This window comes from Nyctibius grandis, chromosome 34 (genome assembly GCF_013368605.1).
Source record: "Nyctibius grandis isolate bNycGra1 chromosome 34, bNycGra1.pri, whole genome shotgun sequence".
NCBI lineage: Eukaryota > Metazoa > Chordata > Aves > Nyctibiiformes > Nyctibiidae > Nyctibius > Nyctibius grandis.
Window position 1 is genome coordinate 519,349 of NC_090691.1, and position 26,118 is coordinate 545,466.

Genomic DNA, 26,118 nt, shown 5'->3' on the forward strand with positions numbered 1-26,118 from the left:
TCAGTGTGAGAGACCCTGTGTGTGTGTGTGTGAGGAGGGGTGGGTTTGGTGCCAAGTGCTGTTGCCTTAGCCACAAATCTGTGGTTTTCTGGGAATTTGGCAAAGCCTGTGAGTTCACCACAACCTGTCCAGCTTCTCCCATAATCCTGCTAATGGTCCTCACCCACCTAAGATGTCACTGTTCCAAATTTAATGCACCCTCAATTTGGCTCCATAGCTCAGCACTGCACTGAAAATGGCAGGAACTGTGGGTTGAGTGAGTGAATATGCAGATTTGAGAGTGGGTAATGAATAGCAAAACACTATGGCTGAGCCATGATAGAAGTAACACAGAAGGAAGATGGCACAGATACCTATTAAGGAATACGCATATGTTTGATGCCAAGAACTCAACCGCTGCATCTGATCTTTCCAAAAGGTTAACCCAGTAACACAGGATTCCAAACGACATGTTAACACCATCCATTTAAAGGAAAAGGTGAAAAAGGAGGCAAAAATATGTGCTCAAATTATGAAGCTCTTCCATTCTTTATTAAAAAAATTAATGGGTTAAAAAACTGGAATCGACAGATGACAAACTTTGTTGAACAGCTCACACGAAGGAAATTGTGAGCACTGATTGGAGAACTGCTGATGAAATGGGTAAAAGAAGGAAACAGAATCCTGTTGAGTAGATCCTTAGTTGAGGGGGAATCAAATATTGACTCAAACGGAGGTATTATGAGCAGCATGGGGAAGGGGGTGATGAACTCTCAGCAAGTTTAAGGCAGTGTGCTAACTCCGTCTTAGTCAATGTGCCATTTCCTAAATCCAGGGCCCAGGTATTCAACCCTCTGCTCATGCACCCACATAGCACTGGCCTTAGTTGGAAGAATGGAGCTCCAGTTGCCCCAGGCCTTGCAAATGAACGTGTAACATGGACTAACAGCATTCATAGTGTTGATCCAGGACTGCCTCTCGGTAATGAAGAAAAGGTCTCAAACTCATCCTCAGTGCTGCAGTGTGGCTGAGCCATAATCATTGTCCTCCCCATATGGAGGCCCACAAAGGGACATCATCCAGACCTACAGGTTGGGGGCCACATAAAGCAGTGGCTCAGGGATTCTGATCCACTGGCCAGAACAGAGCTTGCTCCAGTTTCACGAGCCCGTGAGACAATAAACCCCAACCCTAACCCAACTCTTACTGAACCCTAACCCCAGCCATTAACCCCCTACCCTACCCTAGCCATAACTTAACCCTACACTAACCATAACCCTGACTTTAACTTAAATCTTACCCTAACCATTGCTCTATCCTAGTCCTACCCCATCCCTAATCATAATCCTCAACTCCATCCTAGCCCTACCCCATCCCTAATCATAACCCTCAACTCCATCCTAGCCCTACCCCAGCCCTAATCATAACCCTCAACTCCATCCTAGCCCTACCCCAGCCCTAATCATAACCCTCAGCTCTAACCAGGGTTACTCTTTGTCCATTTTCTTCATTTGTTTCTCAGCTATCACCATATAGTCTATATAATTAAATCTCACCTGAACAAGAAAGATAAGGGTTTTTTCTCTGTATGACCAAAAACCTGTCATTCTGGCTCAATGTTTCTGTTCTGTCCTCTCCTTACAAACCTTCCTGCAGCAAGCAACCCGTGTTAGATTTCCAAACATGCATGCAGATCTGGGTCAACTCTAACCTTAGCCTTACCCTAAATGATCAGTAACCCCAACCTGAAGTCTAACCTTAAACCAGCCATAAACCTAACTCCAGCTCTAATTTAAACCTGAACACGAGCCCTAGCTAGCCCTAACCTAACACTTATCCTAAGCCATCTTGCAAGGCCAACAGCACCTGTGTGATGACATTGGCAATATCATATCAGGCAAAGATTATCATTGTAAATGCATCAGAAAAAAAAAAACAAACAAATTTGGGCATAATGGGAGTGCAACTGGGATGGACAGAGGAACAAACTGATACACCTTATGAGTGCTTGCTCAAGGCCTGAGCAGCTGCCTCCTGCTTCCTCGTGGTCTGGAGGCTGTAGGCACCACTCTGTGTCACCCAAGTCAGGCTCTTGGGTCAGACGAACCATTGTTCAGTTCTCATAGACTATATTCGTTGTTTCTCCATTGACTCTAACAAGAACTTCGTTACCTTAGAAGGTGTTGGTCTCTCCTCCCAAGTAACAAATGATAGGATGAGAGGAAATGGCCTCAAGTTGTACCAGGGGAGGTTTAGATTGGAGATCAGGGACAATTTCTTCACTGAAAGGGTTATCAAACATTGGAACAGGCTGCCCAGGGCAGTGGTTGAGTCATCATCCCTGGAGGTATTTAAAAGATGTGTAGATGTGGTGCTGAGGGACATGGTTTAGTGGTGGACTTGGCAGTACTAGGTTAACAGTTGGACTTGATGATCTTAAAGGTCCTTTCCAACCAGAATGATTCTATGATTCTATGATTCTACCTAGATATCCAGGCTGTGGATGGCATATTTCTCATGCCATGACCTCTTGGAGTAGCTCTACTGACCCCAATCTCTCTCCATATTTACAATCCTACAGCTCTGACAGAAGGAAATCATCCTGCAGTGCCTGCATTTGTCCATGGTTGCTCCAAGCCGCAGCACTTGTTCTTCGTAGCCTTTCTGACTATTTGGTCTTTTGGTGAGAGATTATATTGTTGTTTTAATCTTGACTTTGTTGGGTAACCCAAAGGGACAGATTAGGGGCTGTTGAGTTATTGTCCTGGTTTGGCCTAAACCAGGCCTATTTTCCTTTCAGTGATTTTTACTTTCAGCTAAGTCTCCTCTAAGTAACTGCACTTTCTGAAACTAACTGCATGTTTGCAGACAGTGTCTGCCTCCAAGACTGATAACGCCCGAAGTTTGTAGTTATCGCTGAGGCACCGGTAGGGATGTTGTGCAGTAAGGCTCTTGCTGTACTTATTCTTAGAGAAACCAAGGTCACTGCTGAATTCCTCACTGCTTACAAGTGAAGAGCCGAAGGGGGGTTGCAGCTGCAGTGGGGAGCAGACAGGGCAGGTGACCCAAAATTGACCAACGAGGGTATTCCATCCCACACACGTCATTCTCGGTATAAAGGGGGGGGATCACGAGGGTCTCGCCCTTTTCTGCTATGGCCGGTGTCCAAGGAGGACTCCGTCTGTTTTCCTGCTGCCCCCGATCCCGATCCGTGCATCCCTGAATCCAGCTCTCGACTGTTGCTAGGCCCAGCCTGGGCCTTCCCGGAGCCTGCCCTGCAGTGCCGGTGGTGACGTGGCTGACTTCAGGGGAGCTCAATCTTGGTTTTGTATATATATTTGTATATATTTGATTATTTCTATTATTATTATTATACTCTTTTTCATTATTATAGTTTATTAAAACTGTTTTAACTTTCCAACCCGGAAGTCTCTCTCCCTTTTCCCTTTCCCTTTCCCTTTGGGGGGAGGGGGGGGGATAACAGAGGGCATCTGCCACAGGTTTAATAACTGGCCCAGCTTTAAACCGTGACAGTTATATGTAGGGTTTCAGAGAAATCAGGGAGTGCATTAACCTCACACAATGGCAGGAGATACTTTCCTCTGGAAGGGGTTATTTGTACTATTGGCTACAAAGCTAGCCAAGGCAACTGTGGCAAGAATCAGTCAACCAGTTTTTATGCCTTGGTATGAAATTAATCTGTACAATTACAGAGATCTGCCATGTAGTGACATGACAGAGTCCTTTTTTTCTTCTCATGCATACACCTCAAACACAAGCTTTGTCTCCAGGCCCTTTCTGGCTGTGAACCAGCATGCAGACAGCACAAACAGTTGGAGTTCAACCTCTCAGGGCCAACTCCATCTAACATGGGTCTAACATGGGGCACAGGAACAGGTTGGAACCCAGAGAAGTGGAGGTGCAGAGAAGTCTTTTCTATTGCTGCACAGTAAAATTAAACCCAGATTGAACTGGCTTGTTTTCTGCTTCTCTGTTTTTTTTTTTTCTTCCCCCATAAGGTTAGTGGTTTTCCTTCGAGCAGCTAAACCTCATTTCTCGGTTTCTCCATTTTTTAAGGACATCGAGTTGTGCTGGAAGTTGCTAATCAGGCAACACCCACAATTCTGACAGTCTTTGTAAATTGTTCCTGGTGCTGTGGGTGTCTGGGAAGGAGCAGTGGCAGCACCAGCATCCCCACCCTCTCTCCTGAGGCTGCTTATTAACTGACTTATAACCAGGTGCGAGTGGCAGAGCGGTGTCCAGAGCACAACATCCAGGTGGTTTCCAGGGGAATGACAGAGAGGAGAAGGGATCACCACTGCCTCCTGCAGCATCACAGACTGAGGAGCATGTGCCTGCCTGTTGGCTCCTGACAACAGTAAATTCCTTTTGGCATGCCCTGAAATGCTGAGATAGTTTGGCAGCACAGCTGCACCAGAAGTCGTCTGTCCAGCTTGACTGGGCTCACTGGAATGGGCTTCCTTCAGCTTCAAGAAATGCTGCCCGTCAGAGAGTCACCATATGAGAAGTGCTCGGGCAATCTCCTGTTAGCAGAGCTAGTCTGAACTGTGCACTGCCTCTGATTTTGTGAAGTGCTGGGATGTCTGAAAGTTAAAAAGAATAGGCTGTAGGTTTGGGGGTGTTTTGAAATCAGCAGCAAATACTGGTATGTGGAGAATCTGCCTGTATAGGGTTGCTATTTAAAATAAATGTGGGTATCTCACAGTTTTTCAGAAAATAAAAAAAAACAAAAAATATTTCATTTTCCTGCACATTCAGATGCATAAGTAGGTAAATTAGGAAATGATCATGTTCACTTTTCCCTCATGTAAGCTCTAATTTGATCTTAGAGATTTTGAATGGCACCTTTATGAGAGGTGAAAAAACCCTCTCTGAGAGAGAAAAAAACTCAGAAAAGGGCAGGAATAGCTTAAAAAATATCAAAATATTAATACCACAGGTTTTTGTGAATTCAGATATTTCTCTTGAGAAAACCATCTTGCGTGTGTCACTTGGCTAAACTGAATGTTTTTATCACGTTTTCTAACCTGCTGTTCTCATCAGTAATACAGTAGATCTTAAGAAGACTTCGCGAAGAGAGTTAGCAAAAGCTGGAGAGACGCAGCCAGCATCTGCACTCCTGTCTCCCTGGAAGAGAACATGCCTTCCCCATATCAAATGGAGATTCTTTAACATCTTTCAGCAGAGTCTCTTCTTCACAAGAAACAACTTACTAGTGTGGAGCTGCTCGCTTGCGGCTCACTTCCTTCGAGCGTGCTCAGCAAGGATTCTCTGTGCTCTGGGAAGGTAAGAATTGCATAGGGAAGGCTCAGTTCCCCAGACAGCGAGAGCATTGCTCAGCTCCTGTGAGGGCTTGCAGGGGACTGGGAAGCATTGCTGGATTGGGATCAGAGCGAGTGAACACGGTCAGATTTGTGAGCTACCAGAAATCCAAGTGACAGAGCAGCAAGGTTAGGAATGGTGAAGTAGACAGGATTCATTCAGAAGTTATAAAAGCTTGACCTGTTCAGGGAAACTGGGTGTCTTGAGGAGATAATCTGCTTTTAATCATCACTTTCATTGTGTGCCTGAAAACTGCATGAGCAGTTGTTAGATTGCTTGCTTAGAAATGTCTTTTAGCACCCTGAAACCTGTGATTTATGCATTAATGGCTGCTTATCCGTGTTGTTAAAATATCCCATGGATGCACCGTTGTTGCTGGGTTCATTGGCAGATAGAAGCCTGTTTTACTTCTGATGGGATTTACCCTTCAGCCATGTAAAAATGAATCATACAGGTCTAAAGTAGTCTCCCACATCTCTCTGTGTGGACACAGCTTCAGGGGATGATGTCTTATATGTGAAGAGAGCTGGGATGAATCTCTCTCACTAAGGTCTAAGAATCAGGTCATGCCTTGCCTTGCCTTGCCTTGCCTTGCCTTGCCTTGCCTTGCCTTGCCTTGCTACTTTTCTCCCTTTTCACCCTTTTCCTCCTTTTCACCCCGCTTCTTCATGTTCTTACATTAAATGAAGCTCTTTCAAGATCTGGACAAGGAATGTAAGCAAGACTGTTCTTAAGGGGGTTACTCTTTATCCATTTTCTTCATTTGTTTCTCATCTATCACCGTATAGTCTATATAATTAAATCTCACCTGAACAAGAAAGATAAGGCTGTTTTTTTATCTGTATGACCAAAAAGCAGTCATTCTGGCTCAAGGATTCTCTTCTGTCCTCTCCTTACAAACCTTCCTGCAGCAAGCAACCCGTGTTAGATTTCCAAACATGCATGCAGATGTTGGCCAAGCTCACCTAATCAAGCAATTACATATATGCTGATGCTTATAGGGTTTCTCTAAGGTTGAGTTGTATGTAACTGTGGACAGGCCACCAGCATCCTCTAAGAGCCTGTTGTTTGGATTGCTCTGTGCAGGAAAAATGCCCCAAAGAAAAAGCTTAGAGAATCACACCACTGGGCCTGGATTCATTCTTCTGGGATTTTCTGACCACCCCAGCCTGCAGGGCTTGTGCTTCACGGTATTCCTGGTCGTCTACCTCATGGTCCTCATCGGGAACAGCCTGATTGCACTCATCACAGTGGTGGAATCAAGCCTCCACAGCCCCATGTATTTCTTCCTGAGGAACTTGTCCTTCCTGGAGATCTGCTACACATCAGTCGCTCTGCCAAAAATGCTGGTGGGTTTCCTGATGGAAGATGGCAGGATCTCCTTCCTTGGCTGTGCTGCCCAGCTGTATTTCCTGGTTTTGCTGGGCAGCATCGAATGCCTTCTCCTGGCTGCCATGGCCTATGACCGCTATGTAGCCATCTGTGACCCCCTGCACTATACCCTCATCATGAATGGGGAGCTCTGTGTCAGACTGTTAGTGGGGTTGTGGCTGGTTGTTGTACCAGTGCAAGTAGGACAGACGTATCAGGTGTTCACTTTGCCCTTCTGTGCATCCCATGACCTTCGCCACTTCTTCTGTGACGTGCCCCCTCTGCTGGAACTGGCCTGTGCAGACACTTTCTGGAACCACGTGACGCTGTACACCATCATCCTGGTTTTTGCAATCCTTCCCTTCTCCTTGATAGTCATTTCTTACACTAAAATTATCAGGGCAATTCTGAAAATGCCTTCTGTTCTGGGCAGACACAAAGCCTTTTCTACCTGCTCCTCACACCTTGGTGTGGTCATTCTCTTCTACGGCTCTGCCACGGTTGCCTACTTAAAGCGACACTCAAGGGACTCTGCAGACACTGACAAATACCTTGCCCTGTTTTACACAATTGTGACCCCTGTGTTTAACCCTCTCATCTATAGCCTGAGAAATAAGGAAGTGAGAATTGCCCTGCAGAGATTCCTGTGGAGAAAGTGATATGACAGAGAAGTTAAAATAGTCCCAAAGAGTAATAAAAGTCTTGGTGAGGTATGTGGTTGCCTGATCATAGGCATCCCATCTTTGGTCAAACAAAATCATGTGTTCTGCATGCCTTTGATCCTCCTCAAGAAGGGAAGTGGTCTCCTGAGGCATTCCTGTTACGTCATGCTCCATCTAGGTATCTTTGTACTCTAGAGCACCTTCAGTGCCCCTAAAGATTTTAATGCAAATAACTACTTCAAGCTGTGTCTGAAGAAGGTCACCGTTAAAGGGAAACAGTCAAAGCATAGACAGTAGTCAAGTGGGGTCTAGAGGGTAACACACACGAAGAAGAGATGACTACCCTCAGCTTTGAGAAATCACTAGCTGGACCCCACAGATTATCCCCAGTGTCTCTTCAGTGGCAGACTTAAGACAGCGAAGAAAAGTTAAAAGACATAAAGGTCACCTTCCCCTGGTGTGGTGTCTTGCACTGAGCTATGTAACTCTTGACTAATTTGACATAAATGGGAAGAAAAAGAAAGAAAAGACCAAGGAGACAATCCAGCACTGCAGTAGGGTCCCAGTTGTGCAGTTTCTCTTCTTGGAGATTTTTACCACCCAGATCAATACCACCCAACCTGCCAAAGCTGTGAGTAACCCGGCCTGAATTCAGTGGGCACCGTGCTTTGAGCAGGAAGGTGGACTGGAGACTTCCCAAGGTCTGTTCCTATCTGAGTGGTGTCCTGAATCTAGGACAAAATCTTTTCCAAACAGACCTGTGGGTCAGTGGCTGAAAAGAGATCCAGACTGATTTTCCAGCCTTGTGTCAGTGTCGTGCTCAGAAAGAGGTGGATCATCTTCCAGGTTCTCCCTGTGTCTCTCTGATTATGGCAAAGTGAGCCTGGACCTTAATCTGAGATACCTGATGGCTGGTGTGATAGAATCACAGAATCAAAGAATTGTTTTGGTTGGAAAGGACCCTTAATGTGACACTAAATATAGAACCATAGAACCATAGAATGGTTTGGGTTGGAAGGGACCTTAAAGAACAACTAGTTCCAACCCCCCTGCCACAGGCAGGGACACCTTCCTCTAGACCAGGTTGCTCGAAGCCTCAACCAATCTGGCCTTAAACACTGCCAGGGAGGGGGCATCCACAGCTTCTCTGGGCAATCTGGGCCAGGGTCTCACTACCCTCACAGTAAAGAATTTCTTCCTAATATCTAATCTCAATCTACCCACTTTCAGTTTAAAACCGTTCCCCCTCGTCCTGTCACTACTTGCCCTTGTCAAAAGCCCCTTTCCCGCTTTCCTGTAGGCACCATTCAGGTACTGGAAGGCTGCTAGAAGGTCTCCCCAGAGCCTTCTCTTCTCCAGGCTGAAAAGCCCCAGCTCTCTCAGCCTGTCTCCATAGCAGAGGTGCTCCAGCCCTCTGAGCATCTTCGTGGCCTCCTCTGGACTCGCTCCAACAGCTCCATGTCCTTCTTGTGTTGGGGGCCTCAGAGCTGGACCCAGTACTCCAGGTGGGGTCTCACAAGAGCGGAGTAGAGGGACAGAATCACCTCCCTCGACCTGCTGGCCATGCTGCTTTTGATGCAGCCCAGGATACGGTTGGCTTTCTGGGCTGCAAGCGCACATTGCTGGCTCATGGTGACCTTCTCGTCAAACATCACCTCAGGGCTGCCCTCAATCCATTCTCTGCCCAGCCTGGATTTGTGCTTGAGATTGCCCTGACCCACATGCAGGACCTTGCACTTGGCCTTGTTGAATTTCATGTGGTTCCCGCAGGCCCAGCTCTCAAGCCTGTCAAGGTCCCTCTGGATGGCATCCCTTCCCTCCAGTGTGGCAACCACACCACACAGCTTAGTGTCATCGGCAAACTTGCTGAGGGCGCACACAATCCCACTGTCCATGTCACCGACGAAGGTGTTAAACAGGACCGGTCCCAATACTGACCCCTGAGGAACGCCACTCGTCACTGGTCTCTGCTTGTACATCGAGCCGTTGAATGCAACTCTTTGAGTGCGACCATCCAGCCAATTCTTTATCCACTGAGTAGTCCATCCGTCAAGTCCATGTCTCTCCAATTTAGAGACAAGGATGTCATGTGGGACATTGTCAAATGCTTTGCACAAGTCCAGGTAGATGACATCAGTTGCTCTTCCCAGAATCACAGAATCAATCAGGTTGGAAGAGACCTCTGGGATCATCGAGTCCAACCATTGCCCTGACACCACCATGCTAACTACACCATGGCACTAAGTGCCATGTCCAGTCTTTTCTTAAACACCCTCAGAGATGGTGACTCCACCACCTCCCTGGGCAGCCCCTTCCAATGGCTAATGACCCTTGCTGAGAAGAAATTCTTCCTCATGTCCAACCTGAACCTCCCCTGGCGAAGCCTGAGGCTCTGTCCTCTTGTCCTATCGCTAGTTGCCTGGGAGAAGAGGCCGACTCCCACTTCACTACAACCTTCCTTCAGGTAGTTGTAGACTTCAATAAGGTCACCTCTGAGCCTCCTCTTCTCTAGGCTAAACACCCCCAGCTCCCTCAGCCGTTCCTCATAGGTCAGACCCTCCAGACCCTTCACCAGCTTGGTCACCCTCCTCTGGACTCGCTCCAACACCTCAACATCTTTCTTGAAGTGCGGGGACCAGAACTGGACACAGGATTCAAGGTGCGGCCTCAGCAGTGCCGAGTACAGAGGGACGAGCACTTCCCCAGACCAGCTGGCTCCACTGTTCTTAATAGAGGCCAGGATGCCATTGGCCTTCTTGGCCACCTGGGCACACTGCTGGCTCATGTTTAGCCGGCTGTCAGTCAGCACCCCCAGATGCTCATCTCCCCAGTGCATGGGGAGATCCTGTTTTGTTACAGAGATGCTACGGGGGAGTCAGCTCCAGCCCAGTGTTAGACACGCTCTTACACTGGCTCCAGGTGAGACAGAGCAAGTTCATGCCTTTGGAGAAGTGAGAAAAATTAAAAAACATCTCTCTGGGAACATAATAACCTCAAGTAACAATAGTGATAAAGTTAATGCTAGTAGTAACAATAATGGTGATAGACCAAAGCACCAGTTTTGGATGGGAGATCCTGGGGGTCATTTGTGGCGAGAGATGGGGAGTGGATCACTATTGAAAAACTTCCATCTAATCCCTTTCTTAATCCCATCCTTGAGCTTCTGGTTCCTCATGCTGTAGATGAGAGGGTTCACTGCTGGAGGCACCACTGGGTACAGCACAGCCACCACCAGATCCAGGGATGGGGAGGAGATGGAGGGGGGCTTCAGGTGGTGATAAACAAGGAGACTACGGCCAGGTGACGGGGGCACATGGAAAAGACTTTTGTGCTGTCCCTGCTCAGAGGGGATCCTCAGCACAATGGTGCAGATTTTGACACGAGACCCAGGAGGGACCCGTGGTGGTTTTTTGAGAAGGGTTGTGCAGACTTGAAGCTGACGGAGGCGGGAAAAGTTCTTACATCAGGCACAAGCACTGAAGCTCCGGCACCACAGTGACCCGTTATCTGACAGAGCTTCAAAAGATGATTTTTTACGTCCCCACGCGCCTGCCTTGTGCTTATTTAGTTCATGGCCCCGGAACAGCCCAGGAGCGCAGGCACCCCCACACTGGAGGTAAGGCAGGGGCAGTGCCTGCCCACCAGCTGCCAGCAGAAGTCCCGCCCCATCCCAACTGCCCGAGGGGCCATTGGCCCCGGAAGTCACTGCCCTCTACTGGGCACGTGCTTTGTTGTGATTGGCTGGAGGGAGCGGCCACGCCTTCTGGTTCACCCAGAAGTGTATCAGGCCCTTCCCTACATACCCAGGGGCTGCCATTTTGTTTTGGCTGCCCTTTGTGGGGGCTGCCGTGTTGTGAATGAGTGCCGCCATTTTATGGTAGTGAGCCACCATGTTCCTAAACCCCATACTGCTCTGTGATTGGCTGATGGCCACCGCTTGGCAGCATCAAACGTGTTCCCAGGAAATCTTATGACTGGCTGGCAAAAGGAGCCTCCCCTCCCAGTGCACCCAGAGACACATCAGCAAAGGAAGCCCCCCGTCATTACCTACAGGGAGGGCACTGCTTTTGACCCCCTCATTCCCCACATGTTTTCATGCTGCACTGTGGTTGGCTGGCAGCCCTTTTTTGACACCGTCATATGTTGTCATGCAGCCCTGTGATTGGCTGCCTCCCTGCTTTGGACAAGGAAGTGCTCAGATCTGAAAATATACACCTGTATTACAATATATATGTTTTGAGAGAGAGGGAGATCTAAAAGTGAGTGTACAAATATGTATAAATATATTTTTATTTATTGATAGATACAGTATTTTAAATAGGTATACCCCTCTATACACAAATACATGTGTATACATTTATATGTATGTGTTTTTATACATATAAACATTTATAAAGCCAGAGAAATTAAATATAATAGCCATTATAACATAGGTATAACATTGATAAAGTCTTCTTTAATAAGAGCTAATGGAATGAGCAATTAGAGTCTAAATGTGAATAGAAAGAAAAGTACAAGGATGGGTCAAGTTCCCCACTTTCAACTTCAAGACGTTGGGGAGGACACAGAGAAGCTGGAACATGCACGAGGTCTATGGCTCCCTCCCAGAGAGCCACCAAGGGACCCCCGGTGCAGATCCTGTTAACATACAAAGAAGAGCCCAATGCTGTGAACCTCGGAGGCTCCCACATCCCAGCCCAGCCCACCAGGATGGCCGTGCAGGGTTACTGGGGCAGATGCTGAGCTTTTCTTGCTACTGCAAGACAGAGGCAACGCCACCCGCAAACGTGCAAAACCAGGCAAAAATGCCAGCATCAGAAGAATATGTGCATGGGGACAATATGGAAGAGACCCAAAGAGGATCTCAGAAAAGACCATGTGGACTAGAAGAACTATCCCGTGAGCCCATGAACTGCAAACTGGGTTTCAAGGTGCCAAACAGAGAGGTAGGTTGGTGGTGGGAAACTCTCTTTCCCCATGGTTGTGGAAGATCTCACAACTACCTGTAAGACCACTGTGGGGTGCAGGCTGGTGCTGTATAGGTTTCCTTGTCCTTAGGTTGATAACCTGTTGGAATGTTTCAAAAAGCTCTGGCTGGGCGAGTGAGGGGAGAAGTCAGGAGTGTGCTGGCACTTGTCCAGGTCCACCTGAGCCACACCAGCCAAACCCAGTAGGCCCATGGCATGTGTAGGTGCTTATAATGTCACTGCTGCCTGAGGAGCTGATAGGGCAGAAGCAGGCCCATAGTTTGTGTAGGTGGTTTTGAGGTCATTGGTGTCTGAATAGCCAGCAATGGAGCAGGCCAGTATCAAATGTAGATGCTATGACATCACATGTGGCTAATAGGCCAGGAGCACACACATGGCTGTGTATGAGCTTGTGATGTTGCTGGTACCTGAGTAGCTGATAGGCCAGAAGCTGGCACATAGCTTGTGTAGATGCTCCTGATGTCACCAAAACAATATTTAGACCATGACCAAATACGGCTTTTTGGAAGAACCATCGTCAGCAGAAGTCCATACACTGCACACACACACACGTGTGACAGTGTAACCCATGAGCACAGAGCAGTGACAGTAGGAGGGATGTGAGGTCACCATCAATACAACCCATGAACACGCAGCGGTGACAGTAGGAGGGTACGAGGAGTCACATCACTGATGGCACCCCATGGCTGTGGGGCTCGGTGCAGAGTGGCTGTGTGCTGTCACAAGGGCATCATGAGGGACAGGAGCTGCATGGCCCTGTGTCTGTGAGGGTGAAGAAGCAGCCCCTGCAGCCCTGGCTGGAGCAGCCGGGGTGGAGGTGGCTCAGGGACACCGCAGGGATGTGCCAGGGCACGGTGCCAGGAGGAAACCACAGACTTCCTGCCCGGGCACTGCGGGGGGAGCACTGCGAGGCCACGTGGGCTGTGGTTTGTGCACCTGCAGGCTGCAGCTCCTGATTCACCCATGGGGAATAACGGCCCCTCAGTGACACGCTGACAGTCAGGGATATGTCTGAGCCTCTGGGCTGCATGTCTGCTGCCAGGGCAGGGACATGGCCCAGCTCTGGCTTCTGTGAGAGACCCACCGTGGGGCTCTCCAGGGAGGGGTGGGTGAGCAAGTGCTCCAGGGATGGGGCTCTGGCCTGGGCTAAGGCCTTTTCTTAGCTGTTGCTCCCAGCACAGCAGGGTCTGTAGCAGGGGCAGGGGCTGTTTCCTTCCCTTCCTGACAGCCCCCAGTGCAGTCCCAGCCCTGTGGGTCCCATGGCATGGGGATGGCTGGACACTCTCACCTTGGGCTCTTGGATGTGCCCAACATAGGAGATGCTCAGTGCTCCTGGTCCACACAGCAGGCTTCAAGGGGTGAAAGACCCATTTGCCCCCACAACCAGCCCTGTCCTGTGATGGCCCCCACCATAGCAACTGCGACACTCGCAGCGGAGCCGTCCCTCATATATGGTCATGAACGGCGCTGGAGAAGTTCATTGGAGGGCTGGGCTGTGTCGGAGGGGAGATAGCTCCCGATAACGTCTAAAAAGGTGCCGCTGCTTCGATTGGCTCCTCCTGTAGCTGAGCTGGCATCTACAGAGATATATTGCCCTCCCGTCGTCATTGTCCCTGTAAGTCCCCAGGAGCTGTGGCAGGGAGCGTGGTGCAGCAGGGATGGGCTGGCAGGGCAGGAGGCTCAGGATGGGCACAGAGGGACTCCTGTCCCCTCAGATGCTGTGGCTGCTCCTCTGGGTACAGCTGTGCAGGGGTAAGTGCCGACTCCCTTGTCCCACAGCCCAGGGCCAGCGGGTACCAGTGTGGTCATCAGGATCCATCTAGGAATGGGGTTGCTTTGCAGGTGCTACTGAGATGAGGGGCAGAAGGTGCTCAAGTCCATGGACCTTGTGCCTTTCCCTGTGCCCATCTGGGTGGGAGAGAGCCTCTCCTTCTCCAGGGCTCCAGTGTTTAGGGCAGCCTGTGCCTGGCTGGATTCATAGACACCACGTCCTGGGGTAGTCTTCTGGGACCCCCTGTTCCCCAGCACGGTGCCTCTGGAGCCGGTGGTGGCCTAGCTGGTGATGGCAACAGCCAGAGATCCCCAGGGCACTGCCAACCTCTGGGCTACCCTGGAGGGTTTGTGTGCTGCTCACTGCCCCCTTGTTCCAGGGGAGCCCTGACCCCAGGAGGGCAGTTTGTACCTCACAGAGAGAAGGGGACTGGGGCATCTACAGTAGAGAGATATCCTTCCTGGAATGGGGCACCCCCAGCCTTGTGCAGCCCTTGGGGGTAGAAGGGACCCCTGCATTTCCTTGGGGACAGCCTGGAGGGGAGAGTGTTCCCACCCTGGTACCTCTGACTCCACCTGGGTAGGGGTTCCCCTAGATCTGCAGTGCCGGGGCTCAGCTCCCTCCTGACGGATCCCCCATTGGTGTTCGAAGGGGCTGTGGAGCTGAGGCTGGTGGATGGCGGCAGGCGCTGTGCTGGGAGAGTGGAGGTGAAACACAGGGGCCAGTGGGGGACCGTGTGCGGTGACTACTGGAGCATGAACGATGCGGCAGTGGTTTGTAAGCAGCTGGACTGTGGTTCTGCTGTTGGAGCTCCTCAGTACAGACACTTTGGGGCAGGATCTGGCCCCATTTGGATGGATGATGTTGGCTGTAATGGCACCGAGTCTGCCCTGTCTGACTGCACACACAGAGGATGGGGTGAACATAACTGTGTTCACAGTGGAGACGCTGGAGTGGTGTGTTCAGGTAAGGGGACAGCCTGTTCCCCACCTTTGGTTTGGGATGGCGGAAGGGACTTTGGGTGTGCCCTCAGGGAGCAACAAGTGGATGCCAGAGCAGGGCCCGGTGATGCTGGTCAAAGAGTGCAGGGGGGGCCTGGATGTGTTTGTGTCACCAATGCTCCCCCAACAGCTTCCTCTGTGATGTACAATGGGCAGTTTGGTCACAGCTTGCTTGGAGGTGACGTGGGACGTGGGCATGTAACTGCCAGAGGGCTCTCGGAACTCCCAGTTGTTTTGTTTTTTTTCCAGGATTTGTCCGGCTGGTGGAAGGGAAGAGCCGCTGCTCAGGACGTGTGGAGATCCATGATGGGGACCGGTGGGAAACTGTCTGTGACTCCCACTTTGGCCCCAAAGCAGCTGACGTGCTCTGCAGGGAGTTGCAGTGTGGTGTGGCCCTGCCTGTGTCTGGAGGATCTCGCTTTGGAGAAGGGGTTGGTGCTACCTGGGATGGAGAGCTGCAGTGTGTGGGGAATGAATCTGTCCTCGCCTCCTGCCCCAGGGGTTCCCCCAGGGACCAGCCCTGCACCCACATGAAGAGCGCTGTTGTCACCTGCACACGTAAGGACGCGGGGAGGGGTGTTGAACACTGGGGTGAGCCCCAGCCTGGGTGGGTGGGTCGTGGCAGGTTGTACCTGTGGAGTCAAGGGAACTGGGGTATCTCTTGCCACAGGCTGTCAGAGAGGTGACCTTCCTGGTGGGTCCTAGGCAAGGGCAGGGCTGGGCTGATGCCCAAGGACAAGGAGGGGACATAGGTTGGGAGGGCTCACTGGGATCATCGTGTTGCTCCAAAGGCGACACAGAAGGGCCTGAAGGTGGAGGATGAGCTGGGAGGTTCCCAGGGCAGGCTGTGGTCCGGTTGGCCTGGGGACCCTGGGGTGGAGCAGCAGTGTGTGCTGGGAGGAACCCTGCTGTGGGGGAGTCTCTTCTCAGGGTGCTGGCTGGGGAGGAGTGGGCGTGGGCCAGGGGCTGTTGGGGTCAAAGGAGGTGCCAAAGTCTGTGGAGCCACAAGTGACCCATCAGCACTGGAGCTGGGCACCTCTAGCCTTGCGCAGCCCATGGGGACAGAAGGGACCCCTGCAGTGCTGTGGGGACAGCCTGGGAGTGGCAGGGAGTGGGCTCCTACCCTGGCACCTCTGACTCCACCTGGGTAGGGGTTCCCCCAGACCCATGTTGCTGGGGCTCGGCACTCTCCTGACTGGTCCTGTGTCAGTGTTTGAAAGGACTGTGGAGCTGAGGCTGGTGGATGGTGGCAGGCGCTGTGCTGGGAGAGTGGAGGTGAAACAACAGGGCCAGTGGGGAACCGTGTGCGGTGACTACTGGGACATGAACGATGCGGCAGTGGTTTGTAAGCAGCTGGACTGTGGTTCTGCTGTTGGAGCTCTTCTGTACGGACACTTTGGGCGAGGATCTGGCCCCATTTGGATGGATAATGTTGGCTGTAATGGCACCGAGTCTGCCCTGTCTGACTGCACACACAGAGGATGGGGTGAACATAACTGTGATCACAGTCGGGACGCTGGAGTGATGTGTTCAGGTAAGGGGACAGCCTGTTCCCCACCTTTGGGGCTGGGACAGGGGAAGGGACCATGGGTGTGCCCTCAGGAGCAACAAGTGGATGCCAGAGCAGGGCCTGGTGTGGCTGGTTGAACTGCTGAGCTGGGACTGTCATTGCTGATGTCCTCGGTCCCTGGGGAAAGGCCAGTGGGAACCTGCCCCAGGGTGCCCATTCCCCACCTGGCCCCTGAGGTGGCTCAGATGAATCCCTCTGCCCTGCCCTGGCGTGTCTGTTGCTTCCCATCTTTCTCCTCCCTTTCACCAAGGACCTGTCTGGCAGCACTGAGGACCAGGTCCCGCCATACCAGAGGTGCCAAGAGTGACTCATGCAGCCACCCACAGCATCGGGGAAGGGTGTGACATGGATGAGGAGTTTTGGGTTGTGTCCCCCGGCAGTCCCTTGGTTGGAGCAAAGATATTGCTTGGAGAGGAGGAGCGCTGGGCTTGTGCAGAGGAACAGGGTGGCACGTAGCACCTCATTCCTCTGCTAGGGTCACCCCACGAGAGCCTGCCCATGGGGACAAGGCCCCATCCAGGAGTGCTGACCCACTGCCCAGCCTCTCGTGTCTGTCACAGCCTCTGGCTGCATTGCACTTTTGGATTTGTCAGCACTTACTGGCTCTCCTCAGTGCCTGCCCTGGCACTGGGAGCTTGGGTAAGCCCAGGGTTGCTCTTCTGTCCACTCTCCTGCCCTCTGCCCGGCTGTTGGCCAGGGACATGCGTGCCCAGCAGGGCACTCTGCTCATAGCTGAGGACCTCTTTCCTGGGCCGGTGCTGGAGGTGCGGGCAGGCACAGACACTGACCACAGGTACAGCCTCACCATACATTTGCCCTGTGACAAGTCCCATCTACCAGCAGCACCCCAACAGCCCAAGACCCCCTGGGAACGGGCTGTGTTTCTGGTGCCACCAAGGGGTTCCTCATGCCTGGCCCTAAGGTCAGTAGGGCAGAGCAGGCTGCAGCAGCCAACAGCACCTGGGCCCATTTCCCTGGACCCCAAGTGCTGTGGGTGCTGCGGTGCCCAGGGACCAGTGCCAGGTAGCCCAAGGTCTCTGGGACAGCAGCAGTTTGTCTGAGAGATTCCTGTGGCTGTGGGCTTGGGAGAGAAGCAAGCCCAGAAGCGCTGTGCTGGTTGCTGAGGATCAGCTGGGGGGGCCCTGGTGTTTGTGCCATCAGCACCCACTGAGAGCAGCTGGGGTGGTCATGGGGCTTTTTGCCTTTGACCACCTTGGAGACCAGATGGGATGTGGTCAGGAGACTGCCAGAGGGTTGTGGGAACTCTCAGGATCCTTGTTTGCTCCAGGAACTGTCTGGCTGGTCAGAGGGAATAGCCCCTGCTAAGGACATATAGAGATCCATGATGGGGACCCTTGGAAAACCGTCTGTGACTCACACTTTGGTCCCAAAGGCGCCAACATGGTCTGCTGTGGGTCTGCGATCGACAGATACCCTTGAGTGCTGTGATGGTGTAGAGAAGGGGTGCTGGAGAGCCTGGATGTATTTGTGCCACCAACAGTCCCCCAACAGCTTCCTCTGGGATGTGATCACAGCTTGCTTGGAGGTGATGTGGGACATGGGCCTGTAACTGCCAGAGGGCTCTCAGTTGTTTTCTTTTTTCCAGGATTTGTCCGGCTGGTGGAAGGGAAGAGCCACTGCTCAGGACGTGTGGAGATCCATGATGGGGACCAGTGGAAAACTGTCTGTGACTCCCACTTTGGCCCCAAAGCAGCTGACGTGCTCTGCAGGGAGTTGCAGTGTGGTGTGGCCCTGCCTGTGTCTGGAGGATCTCGCTTTGGAGAAGGGGTTGGTGCTACCTGGGATGGAGAGCTGCAGTGTGTGGGGAATGAATCTGTCCTCGCCTCCTGCCCCAGGGGGTCCCCCAGGGACCAGCCCTGCACCCTCGCGATCAGCACTGTTGTCACCTGCACACGTAAGGACGCGGGCAGGGGTGCTGAACACAGGGGCTGTGCTGGGGGTTTGGGAACAGAGCCAGGACTGTGCAGGTCTGGACATGAGGACAGGAGGGGTGATGGGTCGTCTGCAGCATGAAAATAGAGCAGAAGGAGAAGAAGGGCATGCTGTCCCTCTGGCCTCTCTGCCAGCTACTGAGGGTACGAGAGCACCAATCCACCCTCTCTCCTCCTCCTTTGTCCCCAGAGTACACAGGGTTCAGGCTGGTGAACGGCAGCACGGCATGTGTGGGGAGGGTGGAGGTCCAGGTGCTGGGGACCTGGGGGACCCTCTGTGCCTCCCACTGGGATCTCTCTGATGCCCACGTTCTCTGTCATCAACTCAACTGTGGGTTTGCTGAGTCCATTCCTGGAGGAGAGCATTTTGGGAGAGAGACCGGCCCTGTCTGGAGAGACTCGTTCCACTGTGACGGGACTGAAGCCCACCTGGGACAGTGCCCAGTGATCACCCTGGGGGTCTCACCATGCCCCCATGGGAACAATGCTGCTGTCATTTGCTCAGGTGAGTGGCAGAAAAATGCTGCAAATGCCCTTGGTGGGTGACATGGCCACCCAAAGCAGGGCTCCCATGGCAGTACCAGGTTAAATTTCTCCATGTAGAAACCCTGGCTTCCCCAGGAGCCATCTGGAGGTCTTTGTCTGCTCAGGCTGACCGCTCTGCTTTGGGAGAGTTGAGGATGAGCGGAAGCAATCATCTGCCCCCAGGGCAGTGGCTTAGGCCCTCGTGCCACCATCAGGCCTGGGGTCCTCTGTTCTCATACTGTGGGACGAGCCCAGGACAGGGCTGCAGGGCTCTGCTCCATCCCTCCGGCTGCAGACAAATACATCCCATTCCCACAGAGAGCCCTGCAGAGCCTCATCCCACCACCCAGACAGGAGCTGCCTGGGTGCCCCCAGCAGCAGCAGACCTGAGTGGGAGCTGCAGAGAGGGCCCAGGCTTTGCCATCCCTTCTCATCAGCACAAAGCTCAATCTTGTCCTGTTTGGTCAGAAAATGCCCCCTCGCCCTGCTCCCTGAACGGTGCCGTGCTCCCTGGTGCCACCGATGGCTGTGGCATCTCTGCTCTCCCCAGGCCCAGCTGGCTCCACATCCCTGCGGCTGGTGGGTGGAGGGAGCCGGTGCGATGGACGAGTGGAGATCTTCCAGCACGGGACGTGGGGCAGAGTCCTGGATGACCAGTGGGACGTGCAGGAGGCCAGCGTGGTGTGCCGACAGCTGCGGTGTGGAGAGGCAGAGACAGCCTACAACCCCCCGAAGCCTGAGCGAGGGACGGGTCCCGTGGGGCTGCGAGGGGTCCGGTGCGCAGGGCACGAGGCCAACCTGACCCTCTGCAACACCTCCCTGCCCGAGAGTGCACCGGTGGCAGGGGTTGCAGAGGACGTGGGTGTCATTTGCTGGGGTGAGTGGCGCTGCACGGGTCCCCCAGGTGATGGGCTGGGTGGGCACCAGCCCCTGACAGCAGCCGTGGTTTCTACCCACTACAGGCAGCCGGCGGGTCCAGCTGGTGAACGGGACCGGGCGCTGCGCCGGGAGAGTGGAGATCTACTACCAGGGCAGCTGGGGGACCGTCTGCGATGACGGCTGGGACCTGTCTGACGCTGCCGTCGTTTGCCACCAGCTGGGCTGCGGAGGGGCAGTGGAGGTGGCCAGCTCCGCTCGGTTCGGGGCAGGCTCTGGTCAGATCTGGCTGGACGGCGTGAACTGCTCCGGGGCCGAAGCTGCTCTCTGGGACTGCCCGGCCGGGCCCTGGGCGCAGCACGACTGCGGGCACAAAGAGGACGTGGGAGTCATCTGCTCAGGTCTGTGCTGGGAGCTGTGGAGGGATCCTAAGGCCTGGGGAGGCCAGGATGCAAGGAGAGCTGGGCACGGCCAAGGCTGTCCCTGGCTGCGTCTGAGCCCCTGCCTGAGCCCGTCCTATGGACACCCATACACGGGTGCCCTCAGTCCCAGTGGGGGTCCCTGGGGAGCTCAGCCATCCCCAAGGGTTAGCGGGGAGAGCAGGGGTGTCTGTCCATCAGGGCTTCTCTCCGCCCCTGGGTGCAAGGGGGACGTGCTGGCCCTGCCCCTGCCTGGCTGAGGGCCTGGGCGGTGCAGAGATGTCCTGACTCCCACAGCCCCAACCCAGCCTGTTCCCCCTTGGTGCCTTTCTTCCCAGAGTTCGTGGCCCTGAGGCTGGAGAACAGCAGCAGCTGCTCCGGGCGCCTGCAGGTTTTCTACAACGGGACGTGGGGGAGCATTTGCTCCAACTCGATGACCCTCGACGTGGTGTCGCTGGCATGCAAGGAGCTGGGCTGCGGGGACAGAGGATCCCTGGAAACACGCCTGCCCTATGGCAGGGTGTCTGGCCCCACCTGGCTGGATCGCGTGGAGTGTGGGGGGAGAACCAGCTCCTTCTGGCAATGTGGCTCCGCCCCCTGGGACCCGCAGTCATGCGATGACCTGCGAGACGAGACCCACATCACCTGCAATGGTAACTATGAGCCACTGGGCACTAGCGTCACCCCAGCTCCTGCTCTCTGCTAGGCATGGCCAAACGCAGAGACAGAGCCTGGAGGGGCTTGTACTTGACGTGCCAGACCCTGCTGCTGGTGGCACACATGGGACCGCAGCTCTCATCCACCTGCAGTTGCAAGCCGGGCTCCCAGCAGTGCCCGGGGAAGGCAGAAGTGTCTCCAGGCAAGGTCTTAGAAGAGAGCAGCCAGGGCCCCTCTAGGGACACCCTCCTGCAGCTCTGTGAACCAGGGACCCTTTGGGGCTGAGCAGTCAGACTCCCCCACTGTCCTGTGCGTGTCCCCTGCATGACTGGGCTTCAGCTGCTGCTGTGAGCGAGGTGGCACAGGGAGGTGTGAGCAGAGCTCAGCCCCACTCTCTTCTGCACAATCCCCCAGACCAGCCCCTTCACCACAGTGTTTCCTTCTTCAGGGGGACGCCCAGAAATGCCCCTGGCCCCATTGACCCCATGCCCCAACTCCGCGAGCTGCACAGGTAGGGAGCTGCTCCTCTGTGTGCCCTCCTTGTCTGGCAGGGCTCTGCCTGCTGTCCCTCTGCCCTGGCAGGTCTCTGCCTTCTCCAGACAGGGAGAAGATTCGTGCTGTGGGAGGCGAGGACGGGTGCTCGGGCAGAGTGGAGGTCTGGCACCGCGGCTCCTGGGGGACGGTGTGCGATGACTTCTGGGACATACGGGACGCTGAGGTGGCGTGCAGGCAGCTGGGCTGTGGCCCTGCAGTGTCTGCCCTGCATGAGGCTGCATTTGGGATGGGGACGGGCCCCATCTGGCTGGAGCAGGTGGAGTGCCGGGGGACAGAGCTGTCCCTGCAGGACTGCTGGGCCCGGCCTGGGGACAGCGGTGCCTGCCGGCATAAGGAGGACGCTGCCGTGCGCTGCTCGGGTGAGTGGAGGGGCTGGGACCCCTGCTCGGGTATTGGCAGGGAGCTGGGGAAGGCCTTTTGCCCACTTGGTCCTGGCATGGCCCCTGACCTCATGAGAGGAAGAACGTTCCTGCGGAGTGCAGGAGCCTGGAGCTAAGTGGGGAGCAGCCTCAGTGGAACTAGATGTCCTCCGGCCACTGCCCGTAGGGGATATCCCATGGGACAGGCAGTCCTATCCCCGGGCTGCCTCTGCCATCCTGCCCGCTGCCCAGAGCAGAGACCCTGGCCCCTGTCCTGGCCTCCCTTTCTAGCACGGCAGGAGGGGCAATTTGGGTGGGATGTGTCTATATCTACAGACACACACACGGTGTGTTGGGGAGGAGGCTCCCCAGTACCCACACCCCCCCCCTCTCAGCCCAGCTCTCCTTTTCCTCCTCTGCAGCTGCACCCAGGACTGCAGCATCCCCACCTCGAGCAGGTAACTTGTCCTCCCCCCGGGCATGGGTTTCCCTGGGGCCAGACTGTGACCCACAGCTGGATGGAAGGGGCTTCTTACTGGGGTGTGAAACTCCCAGCAGAAGGCACTGGGGTGGTGGGGGATGGTTGGGAAGGGTTGTAATTTACTCAGCAGGGTGGAAGCTTCCCCATCACTCACCCCTGGGGCGCTCCATCCCCTGCTGCCTTGTGTGATGGGGGTCAGGACTGGTGCTGCCCCCACCTCTCCCAGGCCTGGTGCTGTCTCTTCTGTGTTCTTGCCCATGCAGATCCCACCCAGGGTCGTGTGACCAGCAGTGGCAGAGTCTCGCTGCCCGTCATCATCTGCATCATCCTGGGGACCCTTCTCTGCCTGCTCCTGGCCCTCCTGGCAGGACAAATACTAAGCGCCAGGGCTGGGCGCAGAGGTGGGTCTTTCCACGAGGGTCCCAGGGGGAGATACCTCCTGGAAGGGCTGTGGGGTGCTGCGGGGTGTCAGTGAGTGGCACAGGCAGAGCTGGGGGGGTTGAGCCTGTGTGCTGCCACCTGTCCCATGCAACACCCCATTGACTGCCTTGGCTGTGGGGCACCAGCAGCCAGGGGTGGAGAGAGCCCAGGGATGGGGGGAGTTAGCAATGGGGTGAGGAGAGAAATGGAAGAGCGGGGCAAGGGAGAGAGGAGATGGCCAAGGCTGGCGGTGCTCTGGGTTGTTCTGGAGGGGTTCTGGGGCAAGGAAAATGGTAGGAGGAGCGCAGGGCAGCAGGGTCCATCTCCGTGGAGTCAGGCCCCCAGCTGTCCCCTCTGCCCAGCCCTGCCCACCCCCAGCAGGACAGGGGCCATGCTATAGACCTGTGGGACAGATCAGGGAAAGCTCCAGGTGGAGAGGAAACATGGGAGCTGCTGCAGGGTCAGGACACGGGAGCACGACCCAGGGGCTAGAGAGGCATGAGCGCTGTCTCCAAAGGGATGACGCGAGGGTGACGCTGCCCCCGATAATCTCCACAGTGATGTTGCCCTCACTGGGGATGTGGCAGCCATGCCTGGACAGTGCAGTGGGACTGTGCTGTCAGACCAGTCCTGGGCTGGCCCAAGGGCCAGGTTTGGGGGAGCACAGTGGGGTCCCATCGCCCCTCTGCCTGTGCCTGTGCCAGCCCTGCCTCTGTCCTCAGGCTCCAGGAGAGCTCAGGAGCCCTTCCCCGAGGCCGTGTACGAGGAGATCGGTTACAGCCCAGCGTGGGAGAAGCAGGCGAGGTTTGGTCGCTCAGGTGGGTGTGGGTCCTCCCTGGAGGCTCATCTGCAGGACCCTTTCCCCTGGCCCCAACTGAGTGCTGGTCCCCTGAAGCCCCTCAGCCCGTGGTCCCTGCAGTGCCGGCGCCATGTGGTCTGTGGGGAGAGCATCCAGGTCCTGGACCTGGGAGAGGAGCTTCCTCCCAACCAGCTTTGCCCATCCCAGCTGGGGACAGCCCCTCTCTGCCTGCCCCTGCACCCCATGTGACACCTGAGGAGTGAGGGAAGGGGCTGTCCTAGGGCAGGTCTGGGAGCACCTTTGAGACAGGGTTTGTTCCAGGGGAACAGGGTGAATTCCCAGCCCTCCTCCCCATGCAGCCCTGGCTCTGTGGGTGCCCCTTCCCCAGCAGTGCTGACCATGAGCCAGGTCAGTGGGGCTCACTCCATAGCACCCACTGTGCATCTCTCCAGGCTCCCATTCAGAGGAGTCCCTGGCCCAGCTGCAGCCCTACCCTGGGGTCAGCAAGGAGGAGGATGGTCTGGGATTGGCACCAGGTAACAGAGGCTGGAAGGGGCTGATCTCCCTGCAGACACGTGATGGACAGAGGTGTCACTGAGTGTCACCATTGGAGATGAAGAGGACATGGGGGTTTCCTGTGGTGCTGCAAACATCAGTGTCTCAGAGCTGTGTCCCTGCGTATCCTCCCATCCTTTACTCTGCAGTTCATATCTTCTCCCTGTCACCAGCTCCCCTCTGCTTTCAGATGTTCTTGTCCTGCCCGGAGGTGACCCAGCGGATGGCTATGATGATGCCAGGGAGGTTTGTGACCCAGGAGAGGATGCTGTCCCTGGACAGGGAGCTTGGGAATTGCTCAGGGAGCCAGAGGAGGGAGCAGGGCCCAGGGATGCACCCGGAGGTGAGAGGGAAATTTAGCGCTGCTGGTTCCTGGGGTGCCATCCCCAGTGCCACCCAAGTCGTTACTGTACTGACACACAAACCTCCCGGGAAGGGGGAACCTGCCCCAGGAGTTTTCCTTGGAGGGACTGGGGGTGGGAGAAGGAGCTGAATGTCTCAGGAGTGGTGAGGAACAGGGAGGAAGGTGATGTACAGACCCCCAGGGCTGAACTGCAATGTCCTGCCTTGCTGCTGGCAGGGGGCAGCCTGCGCTCACAGAGAAGTGCCAGGATCCGTGGAGCTGAAGGAGACACCTTGTCCCTGTCCCCGGGGAGCATGGGCTATGATGATGCTGAAGAGGTGTCTCTGGAACATCACCATGAGGACACAAAGGCTGTGACACCGGAGCTCGGGGCACAACAGTCCCTGAGCCCCAGGCCAGGAGAGCCCATCCCTGCTGTGCCGTTGGGTGCTGCCAAGAGGGAGGAGAGGTCTGTGCAACTGGGAGAACCACGAGCACCAGGGAACCGTCTCCCTTGACCCAGGAGCAGCAGAAACCGCATGGAGTTTCCTCTCTTTCTGTTCCCATTTTTATGCTGTGCATCCATATTTGTTCTTATTAAAAGTCTCTGGGAGCTTTGACCAGGAGCTGGTGCTTGCCTGCCCAGGTGTCAGGACATCTCCCTGAGGCTGATCAGGGGGAGCAGAGCACAAAGACATGGCAGTGGGGAAGGGGCACATCTTGGGAATAGCAGGCTTGGGTTCAGGTTTTGTGGCTGCAAGGGCCCATGATCCCTTGGGAACGTTCCTGCTGACAGAGATGTTTTCATCCTGCCAGCCAGTTTCCAACAAAAATGGCTCTCTGATAAGTCCTGTGATGCACCCCAGTGGGAGCACCCATCTCCTCACCCCAGGGCTTCCCAGCTGCTCTTTCCCCTAGGCTCTGACTGGGCTGCACTGGTCCCACAGTGCAGAGGCCATGACAGAGTTGCCATGTCAGGGTAAGCCCTGGGCTGCGGCCCCACAGAAGTGAGTCCTGAGGTGCCTGCAGTGCCCTGAACACCCCAGTATGCCACAGGAGGGATCATGGCCCACGGATTACCTCCCACAATGATTAGGAGGAAGCTCTTCTCCCCACTGCCTTGGCACAGGCTTCACTTTCTGGGACACACAGGGCTGGGATTCTCTGCTCGTGCTCTGCCAGGACCCCAGTCTCCATGGGCTGCTCCTGCTGCCTTGGGCCCTCACAGGCCCTGAGCACTCTTGTCACAGACACAGAGATACCTTCTTTCTGAGCAGGGGCTGTAAGGCGCCGCGGCAGCCCTAGGACCCCCTCCTCCTTCTCCCCTCCAGCCCCCAGCGCTGCCCTCCTGCTGCCTCACCAGGGGTGTCAGTTTGGGTTTGTGTGCAGGGCAGTGCCTGTGGGCAGGTGCAGGGGATGACAATGGGACATTCTTTGATGACTGTAACCTGTTAGGGAGGGATGGAATCCACCTGTCTAGAAGAGGCAAGGG

At 54.6% G+C, this 26,118-nt stretch overlaps 2 protein-coding genes across 2 annotated transcripts; both read left to right on the forward strand.

The window, feature by feature from the left end:
- Positions 1-6,413: 6,413 nt before the first annotated feature.
- On the forward strand, positions 6,414-7,352 carry LOC137675541 (olfactory receptor 10AG1-like). Its single transcript, XM_068421668.1, has one exon. The coding sequence runs from the start codon at positions 6,414-6,416 to the stop codon at positions 7,350-7,352; it is 939 nt and encodes a 312-aa protein (XP_068277769.1).
- Positions 7,353-12,827: 5,475 nt separating this feature from the next.
- LOC137675503 (scavenger receptor cysteine-rich type 1 protein M130-like) lies at positions 12,828-25,144 on the forward strand. The gene is made up of 17 exons (XM_068421634.1): positions 12,828-12,859; positions 14,710-15,080; positions 15,365-15,673; positions 16,326-16,649; positions 18,292-18,600; positions 18,828-19,142; positions 19,713-20,039; positions 20,125-20,439; positions 20,796-21,110; positions 21,563-21,625; positions 21,714-22,028; positions 22,451-22,486; positions 22,773-22,910; positions 23,652-23,747; positions 24,181-24,264; positions 24,474-24,626; positions 24,864-25,144. Exons 1-17 carry the CDS (start codon positions 12,828-12,830, stop codon positions 25,142-25,144), a joined length of 3,783 nt encoding a protein of 1,260 aa, XP_068277735.1.
- The last annotated feature ends 974 nt before the right edge of the window (positions 25,145-26,118 follow it).